This window comes from Notothenia rossii, assembly GCF_949606895.1.
Source record: "Notothenia rossii genome assembly, contig: scaffold_77, whole genome shotgun sequence".
Classification (NCBI taxonomy): domain Eukaryota; kingdom Metazoa; phylum Chordata; class Actinopteri; order Perciformes; family Nototheniidae; genus Notothenia; species Notothenia rossii.
Window position 1 is genome coordinate 165,001 of NW_027639515.1, and position 22,500 is coordinate 187,500.

General features: G+C 47.9%; 1 protein-coding gene across 1 annotated transcript in view; it reads right to left on the minus strand.

Annotated features, from left to right (window-relative positions):
- Positions 1 to 22,500, minus strand: part of aars2 (alanyl-tRNA synthetase 2, mitochondrial (putative)) — a 56,630-nt gene that overhangs the window by 15,039 nt on the left and 19,091 nt on the right. Inside the window, exons 11-14 of the mRNA XM_079696033.1 lie at positions 21,547 to 21,682; positions 19,475 to 19,644; positions 19,281 to 19,394; positions 9,821 to 9,961 (exon numbers count right to left, since the gene is read on the minus strand). Of these exons, the coding sequence (XP_079552159.1) occupies positions 9,821 to 9,961; positions 19,281 to 19,394; positions 19,475 to 19,644; positions 21,547 to 21,682 (561 nt within the window). The remainder of the gene's footprint in view (positions 1 to 9,820; positions 9,962 to 19,280; positions 19,395 to 19,474; positions 19,645 to 21,546; positions 21,683 to 22,500) is intronic.

Sequence of the window (22,500 nt, forward strand, 5' to 3'; positions counted from 1 at the left end):
CCACCCGGGCTCACACTCCACCCGGGCTCACACTCCACCTGGACTCACAGTCCACCCGGGCTCACAGTCCACCTGGGCTCACAGTCCACCTGGGCTCACAGTCCACCCGGGCTCACACTCCACCCGGGCTCACACTCCACCTGGACTCACAGTCCACCCGGGCTCACACTCCACCTGGGCTCACAGTCCACCTGGGCTCACAGTCCACCCGGGCTCACACTCCACCCGGGCTCACACTCCACCTGGACTCACAGTCCACCTGGGCTCACACTCCACCTGGGCTCACACTCCACCTGGGCTCACACTCCACCTGGGCTCACACTCCACCCGGGCTCACACTCCACCCGGGCTCACACTCCACCCGGGCTCACACTCCACCCGGGCTCACAGTCCACCCGGGCTCACACTCCACCTGGACTCACAGTCCACCCGGGCTCACAGTCCACCTGGGCTCACAGTCCACCCGGGCTCACAGTCCACCTGGGCTCCACAGAACAGAGATCAGGTTCCTGCTGTATGCAGATGGTCTCATCCTGTTAAGCCCGACTAAAGAAGGACTTCAACAGAGTTTAAATATACTCAAAGGTTACTGTCAGACCTGGGCCGTGGCAATCAACATAAGACAAAAACAATGATATTTCAAAAAAGATAACACTGACTTTACAACTGGGACACAGAAAATAGAACATTGTTCAGAATATCATTATTTAGGCCTGAAAATAAGTTCCACTGGAAGCTTTGATCAGACATGGCCTCAAATTCTCCCACATCTCTGGTTAAGCCAAAGTAACCGTAGTCCGCATTCAGTCTTGCTTTAACCATCCGCTTGAAAATCCAAACTGCATCGGTATCCAATGATTCCGCAACTCTACTCCTCCTGCTGAGGTAGATGACCATTTTAGCCCCAACAAAAAATTCAAAAGATTCAAAAACACATTAAACAAAATCAACCTCTGAGTGAGTAACTGAAAAAGACAAAGGAGTCGACCACATTCCGTAAAACAATGAAAAATGTTTTCCCTCTGTTCACAGAAAGGACAGGCGTCAGACACCGTAGGGTTGATCACTGAAACGCATTGGAGGTCCCCCCCCCTCTTAGTCAGCGGAGGCAGAGCGCTCTCCACTCAGGCCTCTGAGCCTCAGTCAGACCCAGGTGGGCTCTCCACTCAGGCCTCTGAGCCTCAGTCAGGCCCAGGTGCGCTCTCCACCGGGTGTTCACTCGCTCCTGGAGTCTGCTCTCATTCAGCACCTTTGTCACCAAATAATAAAATGTTTTGTTGGACATGGTGCTAAACTTCAAATCAGTAACATTGTCCAACTTTAACAAAAAACCCTCAGAACTGAGGTCAGGAAAACATTGATCTCTGGAAAAGAGTCATTGTCATTTGGAGACTTCAGTCCGTTACAGTGAGCAGCGATCAGCGCCAGCTCTGATTGGCTGAGCTGCTGTTTCCAGCTCTGCAGCAGGAGGCTGACCACCCGGACTGACCTGAGGCTCAGACGTGAGGCCAGGCCTGCAGCGTGGTCCAGACGGAGGCCACACACCTCCACCACCTGGCCCAGCGTGAGGGTCCTCTCCTCACAGAGTCTCTGTTGTAGAGAAGGACCTACTCCACACACAAACCGAGATCCACGGACCACCGGCTCTCTGAGGAGCCAGAACAGTGAGCCACAGCACTCTGGTCTCTCTTTTTTGAGTAGTCCCCACACCTTGAAGAGACCTCCATAGAAACCCGAGAGATTGTTCAGGCGTAATCCTTTTAGCTCCATCAGGAACAGCGACTCAGCCAGACCCAGCCCACCACAGCGTTCCAATAAGGCCCGAGCTACGGGTCTCCAGACCAGGTCAGCAGGTCCAGTCAGGAACCTCTGGAGGAACCGGAGCCTGAAAGCAGCCCCTCTGCTTGCCAGGTGAACCAGGCCATGTCCCCCCTCCTCCTTTGGCAGGAACAGGACGCTCTGAGGGACCCAGTCCATGCGGTCCCAGAAGAAGTCCACCATGAGAGCCTGCACCCTGGACAGCAGGTTTACGGGTGGGTCGGTGCAGGCCAGCCGGTGAGCCAGCATGGAGGAAACAAGGTTGTTTAAAGTAAGGATACGCCCTTTAAAAGAAAGTTTGGGAAGGATCCACTTCTTTAACCGGCCTTCCACTTTCTCGATAAGCCCGTCCCAGTTCTTCAAACAAAACGTGTCATCACCAAGATAAACACCCAGGTACTTTACCCCTGCCCTTTTTCAACCAAGACCCCCAGGTAACAACAAGCTGTCAACACCGCCCTCTCCTCCTGCTAAGGCCTCACGTTTCCCCCAGTTGACTCGAGCAGATGAGATTTTGCAAAAATTGCTCACAGTTTCAGTTAAAACATTGATGTCATCTTGTTTTTGAACAAAGCCCATTATGTCCTCCGCGTACGCAGACAATTTAAAAACATCCCTACAGCCAGGAAAAGAGAAGCCCTGTAACTTTGACCCGGTGTAAAACGGGCTCTATGGCCAGGGAGTAGAGCATCCCGGACAGAGAGCAGGCCTGTGGGACTCCTCTCTGAGCGTCAACAGGAGCACACAAACTACCGTTTATCTTCAGTACACTCTCAATGTCCCTGTACAAGACCTGGATCTTGGCTCTGAGACCAGAGCTGAACCCAGAAGCTTCCAGCGTCTGCCACAAGTACTGGTGTTCAACTCGGTCCAAAGCCTTTTCTTGGTCTAGAGCAGGGGTCGGCAACCTTTTTGATATGAAGTGCCATTCTAAAATATAATTGTTATCAGCGTGCCAACGATCGAGAATTATCAATGGGGGGGGGGGGGTTGAGGAGCTGACGCGAGAGCCTCTCTGCGGGGCAGCAGTGTGTGGACCTGTCAGCGCAACTTACATGATGCCGAATTTAACAAACACATTTAAATAATTGGTTTAAACGGCCTAATAATAAGGACGATCGTCCGTTCTGTGATTCTCCAGAACACACATGTTATGATATTAGGGTCATGCAGAGTGAGATGAGATCGCTGTCCCTTTAAGAGAGAGAGAGAGAGAGAGAGAGAGAGAGAGAGAGAGAGAGAGAGAGAGAGAGAGAGAGAGAGAGAGAGAGAGAGAGAGAGAGAGAGAGAGAGAGAGAGAGAGAGAGGTGTGGCTTGTGCATGTGTGTGTGTGGATGGTAGAGCGACAGTGAGAGAACGTGTGTATGTTTCTGGAAGTGAAACGGGAAAGCAGAAAAACAGAGGTCTGTGATGTATTTTGTGAAACAGAAGAACAGCTAAATAAATGCAACGGCCTCCCAAGAAGAGCTCGCCTCTCTCCAGTCATTGAAGCTAAAGTGGGTTATTGAACCTGAAGCTTGTTGCTTCTGCCCTCCTCGACTACGGTCTGGGAGCCGACAGGAAAGTTCAACACACAGATGGCCAGTCCGCCCCTTTGTAGCATATTATTTCGATGAGAGATGAGCAGATCGCCACTGGGCTTTCAACTAAAGACACAGCCACGCAAAAACTGCGGCATTTGTACAGCTCCTTATGGGTACTGCAATTAGTGAAGTGCTTTCCTCCGTGGGGAAACGATCAGCACTGCACCACGGAGGAAAGCGGCAGAAAGTCACCTGGAGTTAAAGAGAGCGGGGGTGCGTTGCGTGCATGGCTTCCTTCTGCAGGTAACGGGGAGACGCGCTCTGGCGGCGGTCTCGTTCAGGATCCGAAAATACAATTTAAATATTTTTGCACACTTATTCCACTTATTCCTAGTGTGCCAATGGTTACGGTGCTGCGTGCCAATGCTGGCACGCGTGCCAGGGGCTGCCGACCCCTGGTCTAGAGAAATCAGACCAAGCTCACAGCCCAATGAACCGGAGAGGTCCAAAACATCTGGAATCAGAGTCACGTTGTCAGTTATCAACCTGCTGGGTACACAGTGTGTCTGGTCTGCGTGAACGACATGCTCCATCACTTTCCTCAGCCTCGTCGCGAACACTTTGGAAAGCAGCTTGTAGTCGGTACAGAGTAGAGACACAGGACGCCAGTCTCCTTCCTTAGGGAGGAGAGTGAGCACAGCTCTCCTGCAACTCAGAGGCAACCTCCCGTTACTAAGACTGTCTCTGAGCACACTCAGCAGGTCGTCACCTATAACCGGCCAGAGAGCCTTATAGAAGTCTGCAGGCAGGCCGTCTATGCCAGGAGCCTTCCCACTCTGCATGCTCTGCAGGGCCTCCTGCAGCTCCTGGGCAGAGAGCTCCGCCTCCAGCTCAGCATGGTCCTCCTCAGGGACGTTAGGAAGGCCCTCATAGAACGACTGCGCCACCTCTGGCTCGGCCTGGAACTGTTCTGTAGAGCTCTGTTCTGTAGAGCTCCACAGCACACTGAAGCAGCTGCCCAGCATTGGATCGAGTGCATCAATAAAAAGCACAATAATTACATTTAAGACTGTTTCCCTTTTTTTAAGAAAAGTATCGAAAAAGAATCTGAATCGCAATTCTTGACTTGGCATCGAAACCAAAATGTTGGTATCGTGACAACACTACTCCTGACAGTTAAACCTGATATTTAGTAGGTCTGTTAAAGAGCCTGTGACACGATTTCCCCCCATCATCCAAACCCATCAATTTGAGTAAATATTGTCCCCTTGAAAACCGTTACTGAACTGATTTTGGATATTTGTACTTTGATAACCATTAATCTGCCTTTCAGTGTTGACCATTTCCTGGATCTTCTCGGGGATTCTTCAAGTCCCGCCAAATTATGGGTGACGTCAATGCGGGCACAGCGCTCCAGCTGCTCCGTTCAGGATCCCAGCATCTGCATGTAAACGCACGATGGCGCACACAGCAGCAAGCTCAGACAGCGATGACAGTTTAATTTTGAACGTGTCTGAGAGCTCATATGAGGCTGAAGGATCGGTTTATGTTGTATCTGTTAGAAGTTTAGGAATTAGGTGCGTCAATATGGGCGATCATACGGTCATGTAGCCAGTGGTGGACTGGGACTAAAAATCATCCCGGGACTCTCGACCGGCCCACTTCGGTACCACTAGTAAACTGTCAACGGGGGGAGTGGGGGATGTGTTATTGACTTATCCGACCGGCCCACTTCGGTACCGGCCCATCGGGATTCGTCCCGATGGCCAGTCCGCCACTGCACCCAGCCCAGCCCACGTAAACTGTCAACGGGGGGAGCCTCGCTGCGGGGAAACGGTGGACCTAGTGTCCCGATCGGAGTGGGAATAATAATAATAATAATAATAATAATAATAATAATAATAATAATAATCCGTGCATTTTATCCATTAATTTCCCCGACATTGTGGTAAAAAAAAACACACGTTTAATCCATGTTGGTGTAGGCCTACTAGCCTACTACAACCAGTGGTGTAGTGGGGATGTTTAACTGGGTGGACGGGGTGGTGGGTGGACGGGAGACACTTTGGACGCGCTTGTGAACTGTCAACTTTGGGACCTCTGTGTCGCCTGTCAGCGCAATTTACATGATGCCGTTTAGACAATATAATAATAAAGGGCGGTGCCGGCTGTCAGCGAACCGATCCGGCCTTTCTGCGCGACTATCACTCAAATGCGGGACATAGTCTCAATGTGTGGGACGCGGGACAAATAATAAAAATGCTGTGTGTGCAGTCCCGCACAGTGCGGGACACCTGGTCACCCTACACACACAGTTCTGCCCATCACACACACACGCTTCAAATCAAGTTGCATAAATGCTTGAGCTACGTTTTTATTATAATTACTGTGAAATCTGCCTATTATGTTTTCGTCATTATTACAACAAACACACACTTGCAACTGATAACACTGGCAATGATTTTAGATGTATTAGAGTATTACAAAAAGAAATCATGCTTCAAATAAGTGGGGGTACGGCGTACCCCCGCGTCCAACGCCCACTACACCACTGAGTCTGCAACTACAAAAAGCTAAGGTTTGTTTTCTCATCAGGAAATGCAGACCGGCTCAAACAAATGATGTTTACATCATCATCCTCACGATCATTTAATGTATCATATGTTCGCCGAATTGACATGAAAGCACTAATAAATGTAGTTTCATCCACTTGAGTTTACAAAAATAATCGATTTGTTTTTATATCACATCTGACGGGAGGAAATTCAGCAGCTCTCACTACCGATTTTTAATCTTAATTTAATCATCATCTTCACCACGATCATTTATGTTTATGTTCGCCGAATTGACATGAAAGCACTGACAAATATGAATATACTGTAGTCAACTTCATTAAAACGTTATTAACGTGCCTAAACTCAGTAATTCACAATTTCTACGCATGACAACACACTTTGTCCGTGTTTGGCTCTCTCGCCGCACAGTGAAGCGTTCCCGCATTGACGTCACTTCCGGCTTCCCCCAAAACCTCAAAATGAGTCGAAGGAATTTTCCCGCGATGTTCGAAATTATTGATATTTATCGGAACGGTATCGCTTTTTCTTTTTTAAACTGACGGTTCGAGATTACTAGTAGCCCAATATTTCATTGCACAACAGTTGTTGGGTTCGTGTCACAGGCTCTTTAAGTATCGAATGCTGATCATTCTTCCCTAATTTGGCCGGTCAAAGTTGTTTGGGCTCGGATAAAATCGCTGCGTTACTTTCGTCCCGTGTGACTTTCGTCCCGTGTGACTTTCGTCCCGTGTTACTTTCGTCCCGTGTGACTTTCGTCCCGTGTGACTTTCGTCCCGTGTGACTTTCGTCCCGTGTGACTTTCGTCCCGGCTCTCCCTACGTGTGTATGTGTGGTGTCAGGTGTCAGTATGAGAGGATGACAGCGCGTCTAATTGTGATGTGGCCCAAGAGCCAATCACAATAATACCTGGATGCAGTGAACCAATCACCTTTGAGGGGGGGAAAACCTATCGTTGATTAAACACTATCCAGTGTTTCCCCTACCATTGTCTTGGAGGGGCGCTGCGCCCCGCCAACAGAGGCCCGCGCCCCCCCTGAAATTCAAGGTGTTTAAAAAACATATATAATTATTTTTTTTAAATATATATTTAGCACCAAATTGCAAATAATCTATAACTACTGTCACTTTTCACATTGAACATGTGCTCTTTTATTAAATAAACTAAACGCTTTCATTTGAAGTTGTGAGTTTAGTGTTTTTGACCCTAAGAAACACTGATGCATTAATCAATAACAATAATCCACAGCTCCTCTCTGCTCCAGAGGATTTAAAACATATATATCCAGGCATCAGTGACGTGGTTGAAACTGAAACCAGCGGTATCAGTGACTGTGTTGGATGCGGCTCTTTGCAGTAACATAGACAACATGTGGCTCTTAACCTCTGACTGGCTGGCCACCCCTGCTCTAGACCAAAGAACAAGTGAGAGGGAGCATCCATCTTCACGATGTTCTGAAACCGGGATCTGAGCAGAGCACCCTGAGCAGAAAACCCCAGCAGGTCAGACAGAGCTGACATGTTCTCGCTCTCCTGTGGAGTCTGCCGATCCCTGCAGCTCCACCTCTTCTCTCTCCAGAGCTCTCAGAGATCTAGCCATGTCCTTTGTGACATTGAAAGTGTACTGCAGGCAAAGCTGCTTGATCTTCACTTTACCTCCATCCCACCACTGCTGAAGAGAATTCTACTCACTCTTAGATAAACGGTAGTTTTCCCAAAAGAATTAAAAACATTTTGAAAATGGTTGTCGGCCAACAGAGAAGCATTAAAGTGCCAACACGCACTATTACACTGAACATGATTAATAAAGAGTGAGACTTGTACGAGGGAATGGTCAGAGACTCCCAGTGGACTGATGGAGCAGCTTCTGCTCACATTAATGTGATGATTCAAAACATAGACACGATCCAGCCTAGCTAGAGACCACAGGTTATCCCTGGAGTGCCCCCACGTGTCCTGCCGCTGGCCCGGGTGGGAGTGCCCCCACGTGTCCTGCCGCTGGCCCGGGTGGGAGTGCCCCCACGTGTCCTGCCGCTGGCCCGGGTGGGAGTGCCCCCACGTGTCCTGCAGCTGGCCCGGGTGGGAGTGCCCCCACGTGTCCTGCCGCTGGCCCGGGTGGGAGTGCCTCCATCACACAGCTCAAAGCTTTCTGTTAGTCTTATGAAGGCACTCCTCGAGGCAGCATGTGGTTCCTGGTGGTTCCTCTCCAGCACAGGGTTCTCAGTTGAAGTGACCCCCCAGGAACAGATACTCCTCACTATCACAGGTGCTAAGAGTGTGTTTCAGTTTCTCAAAAAACAAAAGCCTCTCTGCGCCCACACGGGGAGCAGAAATATTTATAAACATATTTTAACTTTTTCAAATTCAGCATTTATTTTGAGCAAGTGTCCTGGGACGACCTCATCGACCGTACAGGAGAAGGGTGTAAAGCCCCTCGCAAAGAGAATGGCAACCCCTCCACTATTTCTGCGCTCTGATCCTCTGGAAAGAGTACTCCTCTCCCTTTGCTACCTCAACGATGTCAAAGAGTGACTCACTGTCCTCTGAGTCCTCTGAGACTCCCTCTGGCTGAGAGGAGGAACACAGCGACTCCTTCTTTGACACCTTCCCTTTTTGAGCCACACTTCCTTTGCTCACTTGTTCCTTTTTCCTTTTAACACGTAACCTTAATAAATCCTCATCCATTACCACATCCTCCAGAACAGACTCAGCCCCTCTGGCTGCAGTGTGCTCACTATCTGCTTCCTGTGTGACCTGAGTGTCTGTGTGTGTGATACTGTCTGCCTGTGTGCTTTCTACGCGTGAAACCGTTGGCTCTGCCACGGACCGACTGACCTGCGGTTCCACCACCGGCGTTTCCGGCGCGGACCCCAGCACCGGCGGCCCGGACCCCAGCACCGGCGGCCTGGCCGTGAACAAGGCAACCGGTAGCGGCTCCGCCGCGGGCACCGTCGGGCCGGCTGCGAGCGCGGACACCACGGGCGCGTCACCCGCCCTCTCCGGGCACGCGCGGATCAGGTGTCCTGCCGCTCCACAACCATCACATCCCAAAAGGTCAGACGTAACATGGACAGTATACACAAAATCATCAATTTTGAACTTGAGAGCCAGATTAAGTTCCCCTTCATCAGGACCATAAGCACCTGTTTCCTAAAAGACACAACGTGCTCGAGGTGCGGGGATTTACAGCCCAGGGGGATCAACTTAATGGGAGACGCAAGCTGCCCGTGTCGAGCCAGCTCTCTCTCCAACAACTCGTTTCTCAGAAACGGGGGTACATTAGAGATGAGGACTTTTTTAGCTGGAGTGACAAGGGGTAGCACGGGTAACAGCGTCCCTTTAATCACTAGCCCGCTCTCCACCAGCTGGTTAGCTTTCTCACTGCAGTCTAAAAAATAACCACTGCACTATTCATGCGGGAAGCAGATTTGACTCTGCCATATCCCACCACAGCCCCCACAGCCAGACCACACTCCTCCACCGACACACCGACAGGTGGAGAGAGCTTGATGGCGTGTTGGCGAGTCAGCTTCTCTAAACCAGCGCAGCTGCCACGGAACGCCATGCCGGGCGGCGTGACTGCAGCTGCAGCCGCTAGACAAACAATTAGACAAACAATTCACCAGTGCAACCAAACAACAACAACACCAACAAAACCCAAAGTCGGTGAAATGATGCACAAAGACATCAACTATCACCCAGAGAAAAGTGAATTGTTAACAATGGTTTGAAAAGTTGTAAACTTTAAACGATCGCTCTCCGCTATACTCACCAGTCCACTCACAATCAGAGAGAGAGAGAGAGAGAGACAGAGAGAGAGAGACAGAGAGAGAGACAGAGAGAGAGACAGAGACAGAAACAGAGACAGAGACAGAGAGAGAGAGACAGAGAGAGAGAGAGAGTCACCTTGCAGCTGAAGTCGAAGCGGAGTCTCTCAGCTGAGACGTGGGATCCTCTCTGTTGGACCGAGTCCCCGAGAACCGTCTTCAGAGAGAAGTTCAGGAGGTGAGTCGCTGTGTGGTTCACCATGAGGGACATTCTGTGGACCTGGGGAGGGACTAGTTATCATTAACCTGTATGATATGGACCTGGGGAGGGACTAGTTATCATTAGCCTGTATGATATGGACCTGGGGAGAGACTAGTTATCATTAACCTGTATGATATGGACCTGGGGAGAGACTAGTTATCATTAACCTGTATGATATGGACTTGGGGAGGGACTAGTTATCATTAACCTGTATGATATGGACCTGGGGAGAGACTAGTTATCATTAGCCTGTATGATATGGACCTGGGGAGAGACTAGTTATCATTAACCTGTATGATATGGACCTGGGGAGGGACTAGTTATCATTAACCTGTATGATATGGACCTGGGGAGAGACTAGTTATCATTAACCTGTATGATATGGACCTGGGGAGGGACTAGTTATCATTAACCTGTATGATATGGACCTGGGGAGGGACTAGTTATCATTAACCTGTATGATATGGACTTGGGGAGGGACTAGTTATCATTAACCTGTATGATATGGACCTGGGGAGAGACTAGTTATCATTAGCCTGTATGATATGGACTTGGGGAGGGACTAGTTATCATTAACCTGTATGATATGGACCTGGGGAGGGACTAGTTATCATTAACCTGTATGATATGGACTTGGGGAGGGACTAGTTATCATTAACCTGTATGATATGGACCTGGGGAGGGACTAGTTATCATTAACCTGTATGATATGGACCTGGGGAGGGACTAGTTATCATTAGCCTGTATGATATGGACCTGGGGAGGGACTAGTTATCATTAACCTGTATGATATGGACTTGGGGAGGGACTAGTTATCATTAGCCTGTATGATATGGACCTGGGGAGGGACTAGTTATCATTAACCTGTATGATATGGACTTGGGGAGGGACTAGTTATCATTAGCCTGTATGATATGGACTTGGGGAGGGACTAGTTATCATTAGCCTGTATGATATGGACCTGGGGAGGGACTAGTTATCATTAGCCTGTATGATATGGACCTGGGGAGAGACTAGTTATCATTAGCCTGTATGATATGGACCTGGGGAGGGACTAGTTATCATTAACCTGTATGATATGGAACTGGGGAGGGAGTAGTTATCATTAGCCTGTATGATATGGACCTGGGGAGAGACTAGTTATCATTAGCCTGTATGATATGGACCTGGGGAGGGACTAGTTATCATTAACCTGTATGATATGGAACTGGGGAGGGAGTAGTTATCATTAGCCTGTATGATATGGACCTGGGGAGAGACTAGTTATCATTAGCCTGTATGATATGGACCTGGGGAGAGACTAGTTATCATTAGCCTGTATGATATGGACCGGGGGAGGGACTAGTTATCATTAACCTGTATGATATAGACCTGGGGAGGGACTAGTTATCATTAACCTGTATGATATGGACCTGGGGAGAGACTAGTTATCATTAGCCTGTATGACGTGGACCTGGGGAGGGACTAGTTATCATTAGCCTGTATGACGTGGACCTGGGGAGGGACTAGTTATCATTAGCCTGTATGATATGGACCGGGGGAGGGACTAGTTATCATTAGCCTGTATGATATGGACCTGGGGAGAGACTAGTTATCATTAGCCTGTATGATATGGACCTGGGGAGAGACTAGTTATCATTAACCTGCATAACGTGGACCTGTGGAGAGACTAGTTATCATTAGCCTGTATGACGTGGACCTGGGGAGGGACTAGTTATCATTAGCCTGTATGACGTGGACCTGGGGAGGGACTAGTTATCATTAGCCTGTATGATATGGACCGGGGGAGGGACTAGTTATCATTAGCCTGTATGATATGGACCTGGGGAGAGACTAGTTATCATTAGCCTGTATGATATGGAACTGGGGAGGGACTAGTTATCATTAGCCTGTATGATATGAACCTGGGGAGAGACTAGTTATCATTAACCTGCATAACGTGGACCTGGGGAGGGACTAGTTATCATTAGCCTGTATGACGTGGACCTGGGGAGGGACTAGTTATCATTAGCCTGTATGATATGGACCTGGGGAGAGACTAGTTATCATTAACCTGCATAACGTGGACCTGGGGAGGGACTAGTTATCATTAGCCTGTATGATATGGACCTGGGGAGAGACTAATTATCATTAGCCTGTATGACGTGGACCTGGGGAGAGACTAGTTATCATTAGCCTGTATGATATGGACCTGGGGAGAGACTAGTTATCATTAACCTGCATAACGTGGACCTGGGGAGGGACTAGTTATCATTAGCCTGTATGATATGGACCTGGGGAGAGACTAATTATCATTAGCCTGTATGATATGGACCTGGGGAGGGACTAGTTATCATTAACCTGTATGATATGGACCTGGGGAGAGACTAATTATCATTAGCCTGTATGATATGAACCTGGGGAGGGACTAGTTATCATTAGCCTGTATGATATGGACCTGGGGAGAGACTAGTTATCATTAGCCTGTATGATATGGACCTGGGGAGAGACTAGTTATCATTAACCTGCATAACGTGGACCTGGGGAGGGACTAGTTATCATTAGCCTGTATGATATGGACCTGGGGAGGGACTAGTTATCATTAACCTGTATGACGTGGACCTGGGGAAGGACTAGTTATCATTAGCCTGTATGACGTGGACCTGGGGAAGGACTAGTTATCATTAGCCTATATGATATGGACCTGGGGAGGGACTAGTTATCATTAGCCTGTATGACGTGGACCTGGGGAGAGACTAGTTATCATTAGCCTGTATGACGTGGACCTGGGGAGGGACTATTTATCATTAACCTGTATGATATGGACCTGGGGAGAGACTAGTTATCATTAGCCTGTATGACGTGGACCTGGGGAAGGACTAGTTATCATTAGCCTGTATGACGTGGACCTGGGGAAGGACTAGTTATCATTAGCCTGTATGATATGGACCTGGGGAGGGACTAGTTATCATTAGCCTGTATGATATGGACCTGGGGAGGGACTAGTTATCATTAGCCTGTATGACGTGGACCTGGGGAGGGACTAGTTATCATTAACCTGTATGATATGGAACTGGGGAGAGACTAGTTATCATTAGCCTGTATGACGTGGACCGGGGGAGGGACTAGTTATCATTAGCCTGTATGACGTGGACCTGAGGAGAGACTAGTTATCATTAGCCTGTATGACGTGGACCGGGGGAGGGACTAGTTATCATTAGCCTGTATGACGTGGACCTGAGGAGAGACTAGTTATCATTAGCCTGTATGACGTGGACCTGAGGAGAGACTAGTTATCATTAGCCTGTATGACGTGGACCTGGGGAGGGACTAGTTATCATTAGCCTGTATGACGTGGACCTGGGGAGGGACTAGTTATCATTAGCCTGTATGACGTGGACCTGAGGAGAGACTAGTTATCATTAGCCTGTATGACGTGGACCTGGGGAGGGACTAGTTATCATTAGCCTGTATGATATGGACCTGGGGAGGGACTAGTTATCATTAGCCTGTATGATATGGACCTGAGGAGAGACTAGTTATCATTAGCCTGTATGATATGGAACTGGGGAGAGACTAGTTATCATTAGCCTGTATGATATGGACTTGGGGAGGGACTAGTTATCATTAGCCTGTATAATATGGACCTGGGGAGAGACTAGTTATCATTAGCCTGTATGATATGGACCTGGGGAGGGACTAGTTATCATTAGCCTGTATGATATGGACCTGGGGAGGGACTAGTTATCATTAGCCTGTATGATATGGACCGGGGGAGGGACTAGTTATCATTAGCCTGTATGATATGGACCTGGGGAGGGACTAGTTATCATTAGCCTGTATGACGTGGACCTGGGGAGGGACTAGTTATCATTAGCCTGTATGATATGGAACTGGGGAGGGACTAGTTATCATTAGCCTGTATGATATGGACTTGGGGAGGGACTAGTTATCATTAGCCTGTATAATATGGACCTGGGGAGAGACTAGTTATCATTAGCCTGTATGATATGGACCTGGGGAGGGACTAGTTATCATTAGCCTGTATGATATGGACCTGGGGAGGGACTAGTTATCATTAGCCTGTATGATATGGACCGGGGGAGGGACTAGTTATCATTAGCCTGTATGATATGGACCTGGGGAGGGACTAGTTATCATTAGCCTGTATGATATGGACCTGGGGAGGGACTAGTTATCATTAGCCTGTATGACGTGGACCTGAGGAGAGACTAGTTATCATTAGCCTGTATGATATGGACCTGGGGAGGGACTAGTTATCATTAGCCTGTATGATATGGACCTGGGGAGGGACTAGTTATCATTACCCTGTATGACGTGGACCTGAGGAGAGACTAGTTATCATTAGCCTGTATGATATGGACCTGGGGAGGGACTAGTTATCATTACCCTGTATGATATGGACCTGGGGAGGGACTAGTTATCATTAGCCTGTATGATATGGACCTGGGGAGGGACTAGTTATCATTAACCTGTATGATATGGACCTGGGGAGGGACTAGTTATCATTACCCTGTATGATATGGAACTGGGGAGGGACTAGTTATCATTACCCTGTATGATATGGACCTGGGGAGGGACTAGTTATCATTAACCTGTATGATATGGACCTGGGGAGGGACTAGTTATCATTACCCTGTATGATATGGACCTGGGGAGGGACTAGTTATCATTAGCCTGTATGATATGGACCTGGGGAGGGACTAGTTATCATTAGCCTGTATGATATGGACCGGGGGAGGGACTAGTTATCATTAGCCTGTATGATATGGACCTGGGGAGGGACTAGTTATCATTAGCCTGTATGATATGGACCTGGGGAGGGACTAGTTATCATTAGCCTGTATGATATGGACCTGGGGAGGGACTAGTTATCATTAGCCTGTATGATATGGACCGGGGGAGGGACTAGTTATCATTAGCCTGTATGATATGGACCTGGGGAGAGACTAGTTATCATTAGCCTGTATGATATGGACCTAAGGAGGGACTAGTTATCATTAGCCTGTATGATATGGACCTGGGGAGGGACTAGTTATCATTACCCTGTATGATATGGACCTGGGGAGAGACTAGTTATCATTACCCTGTATGATATGGACCTGGGGAGGGACTAGTTATCATTAGCCTGTATGATATGGACCTGGGGAGGGACTAGTTATCATTAGCCTGTATGATATGGACCGGGGGAGGGACTAGTTATCATTATCCTGTATGATATGGAACTGGGGAGGGACTAGTTATCATTACCCTGTATGATATGGACCTGGGGAGGGACTAGCTATCATTATCCTGTATGATATGGAACTGGGGAGGGACTAGTTATCATTACCCTGTATGATATGGACCTGGGGAGGGACTAGTTATCATTATCCTGTATGACGTGGACCTGGGGAGGGACTAGTTATCATTAGCCTGTATGATATGGACCTGGGGAGGGACTAGCTATCATTATCCTGTATGATATGGAACTGGGGAGGGACTAGTTATCATTAGCCTGTATGATATGGACCTGGGGAAGGACTAGTTATCATTAGCCTGTATGATATGGGCCTGGGGAGGGACTAGTTATCATTAGCCTGTATGATATGGACCTGGGGAGGGACTAGTTATCATTAGCCTGTATGATATGGACCGGGGGAGGGACTAGTTATCATTAACCTGTATGATATGGACCTGGGGAGGGACTAGTTATCATTATCCTGTATGATATGGGCCTGGGGAGGGACTAGTTATCATTAGCCTGTATGATATGGACCTGGGGAGGGACTAGTTATCATTAACCTGTATGATATGGACCTGGGGAGGGACTAGTTATCATTAACCTGTATGATATGGACCGGGGGAGGGACTAGTTATCATTAACCTGTATGATATGGACCTGGGGAGGGACTAGTTATCATTAGCCTGTATGATATGGACCTGGGGAGGGACTAGTTATCATTAACCTGTATGATATGGACCTGGGGAGGGACTAGTTATCATTAACCTGTATGATATGAACCTGGGGAGGGACTAGTTATCATTAACCTGTATAATATGGACCGGGGGAGGGACTAGTTATCATTAGCCTGTATGATATGGACCGGGGGAGGGACTAGTTATCATTAACCTGTATAATATGGACCGGGGGAGGGACTAGTTATCATTAACCTGTATAATATGGACCGGGGGAGGGACTAGTTATCATTAGCCTGTATGATATGGACCGGGGGAGGGACTAGTTATCATTAACCTGTATAATATGGACCTGGGGAGAGACTAGTTATCATTAACCTGTATAATATGGACCTGGGGAGGGACTAGTTATCATTACCCTGTATGATATGGACCTGGGGAGGGACTAGTTATCATTAGCCTGTATGATATGGACCTGGGGAGGGACTAGTTATCATTAGCCTGTATGATATGGACCGGGGGAGGGACTAGTTATCATTAACCTGTATGATATGGACCTGGGGAGGGACTAGTTATCATTATCCTGTATGATATGGGCCTGGGGAGGGACTAGTTATCATTAGCCTGTATGATATGGACCTGGGGAGGGACTAGTTATCATTAGCCTGTATGATATGGACCTAAGGAGGGACTAGTTATCATTAGCCTGTATGATATGGACCTGGGGAGGGACTAGTTATCATTAACCTGTATGATATGGACCTGGGGAGGGACTAGTTATCATTAGCCTGTATGATATGGACCGGGGGAGGGACTAGTTATCATTATCCTGTATGACGTGGACCTAAGGAGGGACTAGTTATCATTAACCTGTATGATATGGACCGGGGGAGGGACTAGTTATCATTAACCTGTATGATATGGACCTGGGGAGGGACTAGTTATCATTAGCCTGTATGATATGGACCGGGGGAGGGACTAGTTATCATTAACCTGTATGATATGGACCTAAGGAGGGACTAGTTATCATTAACCTGTATGATATGGACCGGGGGAGGGACTAGTTATCATTAACCTGTATGATATGGACCGGGGGAGGGACTAGTTATCATTAACCTGTATGATATGGACCTGGGGAGGGACTAGTTATCATTAGCCTGTATGATATGGACCGGGGGAGGGACTAGTTATCATTAACCTGTATGATATGGACCTAAGGAGGGACTAGTTATCATTAACCTGTATGATATGGACCGGGGGAGGGACTAGTTATCATTAACCTGTATGATATGGACCTGGGGAGGGACTAGTTATCATTATCCTGTATGATATGGGCCTGGGGAGGGACTAGTTATCATTAGCCTGTATGATATGGACCTGGGGAGGGACTAGTTATCATTAGCCTGTATGATATGGACCTGGGGAGGGACTAGTTATCATTAGCCTGTATGATATGGACCTGGGGAGGGACTAGTTATCATTAGCCTGTATGATATGGACCGGGGGAGGGACTAGTTATCATTAGCCTGTATGATATGGACCGGGGGAGGGACTAGTTATCATTAACCTGTATGATATGGACCTGGGGAGGGACTAGTTATCATTAACCTGTATGATATGGACCTGGGGAGAGACTAGTTATCATTAACCTGTATGATATGGAACTGGGGAGGGACTAGTTATCATTAACCTGTATGATATGGACCTGGGGAGAGACTAGTTATCATTAACCTGTATGATATGGAACTGGGGAGGGACTAGTTATCATTAACCTGTATGACGTGGACCTGGGGAGGGACTAGTTATCATTAACCTGTATGATATGGAACTGGGGAGGGACTAGTTATCATTAGCCTGTATGATATGGACCTGGGGAGGGACTAGTTATCATTATCCTGTATGATATGGGCCTGGGGAGGGACTAGTTATCATTAGCCTGTATGATATGGACCTGGGGAGGGACTAGTTATCATTAGCCTGTATGACGTGGACCTGGGGAGAGACTAGTTATCATTAGCCTGTATGATATGGACCTGGGGAGGGACTAGTTATCATTAACCTGTATGACGTGGACCTGGGGAGGGACTAGTTATCATTAGCCTGTATGATATGGAACTGGGGAGGGACTAGTTATCATTAGCCTGTATGATATGGACCTGGGGAGGGACTAGTTATCATTAGCCTGTATAACGTGGACCTGGGGAGGGACTAGTTATCATTAGCCTGTATAACGTGGACCTGGGGAGAGACTAGTTATCATTAGCCTGTATGATATGGGCCTGGGGAGGGACTAGTTATCATTAGCCTGTATGACGTGGACCTGGGGAGAGACTAGTTATCATTAGCCTGTATGATATGGACCCGGGGAGGGACTAGTTATCATTAACCTGTATGACGTGGACCTGGGGAGGGACTAGTTATCATTAGCCTGTATGATATGGAACTGGGGAGAGACTAGTTATCATTAGCCTGTATGATATGGACCCGGGGAGGGACTAGTTATCATTAACCTGTATAACGTGGACCTGGGGAGGGACTAGTTATCATTAGCCTGTATAACGTGGACCTGGGGAGAGACTAGTTATCATTAGCCTGTATAACGTGGACCTGGGGAGGGACTAGTTATCATTAGCCTGTATAACGTGGACCTGAGGAGAGACTAGTTATCATTAGCCTGTATGATATGGAACTGGGGAGAGACTAGTTATCATTAGCCTGTATAACGTGGACCTGGGGAGGGACTAGTTATCATTAGCCTGTATGATATGGGACTGGGGAGGGACTAGTTATCATTAGCCTGTATGATATGGACCTGGGGAGGGACTAGTTATCATTAACCTGTATAACGTGGACCTGGGGAGGGACTAGTTATCATTAACCTGTATAACGTGGACCTGGGGAGGGACTAGTTATCATTAACCTGCATAACGTGGACCTGGGGAGAGACTAGTTATCATTAACCTGTATAACGTGGACCTGGGGAGAGACTAGTTATCATTAACCTGTATGACGTGGACCTGAGGAGAGACTAGTTATCATTAACCTGTATAACGTGGACCTGGGGAGGGACTAGTTATCATTAACCTGCATAACGTGGACCTGGGGAGGGACTAGTTATCATTAACCTGTATAACGTGGACCTGGGGAGGGACTAGTTATCATTAATCTGTATAACGTGGACCTGGGGAGGGACTAGTTATCATTAACCTGCATAACGTGGACCTGGGGAGGGACCTGTATAATCAGCTCTGATCCCTCAGTTAGAACACAGATTTAAAGCAGCAGGATGTAAACAGAGGAAAACAGTGTGTGTGTGTGTGTGTGTGTGTGTGTGTGTGTGTGTGTGTGTGTGTGTGTGTGTGTGTGTGTGTGTGTGTGTGTGTGTGTGTGTGTGTGTGTGTGTGTGTGTGTGTGTGTGTGTGTGTGTGTTTCTGTGTACCTGGTCCAGGTGGAGCTGCACCTGGTCTCCGGTCTTCAGGGGTCCAGCTGTGGTCACCTGATGCACAACGTACCCCCCCGCCTGCTCCACGGCCTCCACAGGAAACGGGACGTCCTGAGACAGGAAACAGTCAGAGCTACGCTAACAGAAGCTAATGGGCAGGTAAACTTCCCATGATGCATTTCCCCTCTCACCTGCAGACCGTCCCGGGTGAAGTATCCCTGGTCGTGTGACTGCCCCCCCTGTTCAGAGTAGAAACAGGTCTGATCCAGAACCACGAAGCAGCGCTGCCCCTCCCCCACCTCCGAGACCAGAGAGCTGCCGTCATACAGGGCCAGCACCACCGCACTGCATGCTGGGAACACTGGGAGACAGACAGGTGAGACAGGTGAGAGACAGACAGGTGAGACCAGAGAGCTGCCATCATACAGGGCCAGCACCAACGCACTGCATGCTGGGAACACTGGGAGACAGGTGAGACAGACAGGAGAGACAGACAGGTGAGACAGACAGGTGAGACAGACAGGTGAGACGGACCGGAGAGACAGACAGGTGAGACAGAAAGGTGAGACAGGTGAGACAGAAAGGAGAGACAGGTGAGACAAACAGGTGAGACAACAGCAAGTGAGACAGGCGGAGGGTAAGGCAGAGACAGGTGAGACACTCAACACAAATGCAATTCCAAAATTGTGGAAGTCAGCGTATGTCTTCCCTTTGCTAAAAGGAGGGGAAGCCACCTTATTAAATAATTATAGGCCAATCTCTAAGTTGTCAGTTCTGGCGAAGGTTCTTGAACGCCTAGTGAGTGAACAGGTAAAGGAGTTTTTATGTAAGAATGACATCCTGTCTAAACATCAGTCAGGCTTCAGAAAGCAACACAGCACCATCACTGCCACAATGAAAGTGTTGAATGACATTACGAGTATTTTAGATAATAAGCAGAGTTGTGCAGCTCTATTTATTGACCTGTCCAAAGCGTTTGATACCGTCGATCATCACATCTTAAAGCAGAGGCTACTCAGTATTGGCATATCCAGCCATGCAGTGGGTGGTTTGTGAACTACCTCTCTGAAAGGTCCCAATGTGTTCACTTTGATGGGCTGTCTTCTGAGTGGTTAAACATTACTAATGGTGTTCCTCAAGGTTCTGTTTTAGGTCCACTTTTATTCTCCATATATATCAACAGCTTAGGTGAAAATGTGGATGAAGCTACTTTACATTTGTATGCGGACGATACCGTGATGTACTGAGCAGGTCCCTCCATTCAGGAGGCTGGTGTTAAATTACAGGCTGTTTTTAACATTATTCAGACTCAGCTCTCTGAACTCAAGCTTCTTTTAAATGTTGATCAAACCAAGGTAATGCTCTTTTCAAAAGCTAAAAAGAGACCAGAGCCTGTTTTAGATATTGTATCAACGCAAGGAACAAAACTTGAAGTGGTTGCCTGTTACAAATACCTTGGTATCTGGCTTGATGATTGTCTCTCTTTTAAACTTCATGTCAATAACCTGCTTAGAAAGCTGAGGGTTAGGCTAGGTTTCTTTTTCAGGAATAAGTCCTGTTTCTCGCTTGAGGCCAGGAAAAGGCTCTGTGACCTTTTGACCTGTGCTGGACTATGGTGATCTGATCTATATGAATGCACCTGCCCATTGCCTGGTCAAACTAGATGCTGCGTATCACAGTGCTCTGAGATTTGTGACAAACAGTAAAGCATTAACCCATCACTGTACCCTGTATGCAAGGGCAGGTCTGCCTTCACTCACTGTACGGAGGCTCAGTCACTGGTACACGTTTATCTATAAAGCCATGTTGGGTAAACTCCCGTATTATATCAGCTCTCTGATCACACAGAGAGCTGTAAGCAGCTATGGTCTGAGATCTCATGATGTAGTATTGTTAGATGTCCCAAGAGCAAGGACTGTCTTAGGTGAGACAGCTTCTATGTGCGCAGCTCCACTTGCTTGGAACAATCTTCAGCAAGAATTGAAACTGAGCGATCTCATTCCTCTGCATGTTTTTAAAGCTAGGCTAAATGAAATGCTCGTTGATACTATGGGCACTTGTAAATGTCTATAACTATGTAAATGTATCCTGTAAATATAATGTATGATGTCCTTTATTGTTTTATGTTTCATGTGGAACCTATATGCTGCAGGTCTCCCTTGAAAAAGAGATCTATGATCTCAATGGGACCAACCTGATTAAATAAAGGTTTGAAATTAAATTAAATGAAGACTGGTGAGTAAGGCGGAGGGTGAGACAGTACCGTATCTGTCTTGCTGCAGGCTGTACTGGTACTTCAGGCTGTCGTCGGTGTGAGGGACTCTGAGACGCTGCAGCTCCGCCAGACTGAGGACGTCCAACACCTGAGACTGAACACCTGTCTGACCCCCAGACTTCACCTGAGAGAGACGGACAGGTTTCAGCAGAGAGACAGACAAGTTTCAGATGAGACAGACAGGTTTCAGCAGAGAGACAGACAAGTTTCAGATGAGACAGACAGGTTTCAGATGAGACAGACAGGTTTCAGATGAGAGAGACAGGTTTCAGATGAGACAGACAGGTTTCAGATGAGAGAGACAGGTTTCAGATGAGACAGACAGGTTTCAGATGAGAGGGACAGGTTTCAGATGAGAGGGACAGGTTTCAGATGAGAGACAAATAGGTTTCAATAGAGAGACAGGTTTCAGATGAGAGGGACAGGTTTCAGCTGAGAGGGACAGGTTTCAGCTGAGAGGGACAGGTTTCAGATGAGAGACAGGTTTCAGATGAGAGACAGGTTTCAGCAGAGAGACAGACAGGTTTCAGATGAGAGAGACAGGTTTCAGATGAGAGAGACAGGTTTCAGCTGAGAGAGACAGGTTTCAGCAGAGAGACAGGTTTCAGATGAGAGAGACAGGTTTCAGATGAGAGTGAGACCTGCTCAGGTGTGTGTGGGTCAGAGTGAGACCTGCTCAGGTGTGTGTGGGTCAGAGTGAGACCTGCTCAGGTGTGTGTGGGTCAGAGTGAGACCTGCTCAGGTGTGTGTGGATCAGAGTGAGACCTGCTCAGGTGTGTGTGGGTCAGAGTGAGACCTGCTCAGGTGTGTGTAGGTCAGAGTGAGACCTACTCAGGTGTGTGTGGGTCAGAGTGAGACCTGCTCAGGTGTGTGTAGGTCAGAGTGAGACCTGCTCAGGTGTGTGTAGGTCAGAGTGAGACCTACTCAGGTGTGTGTGGGTCA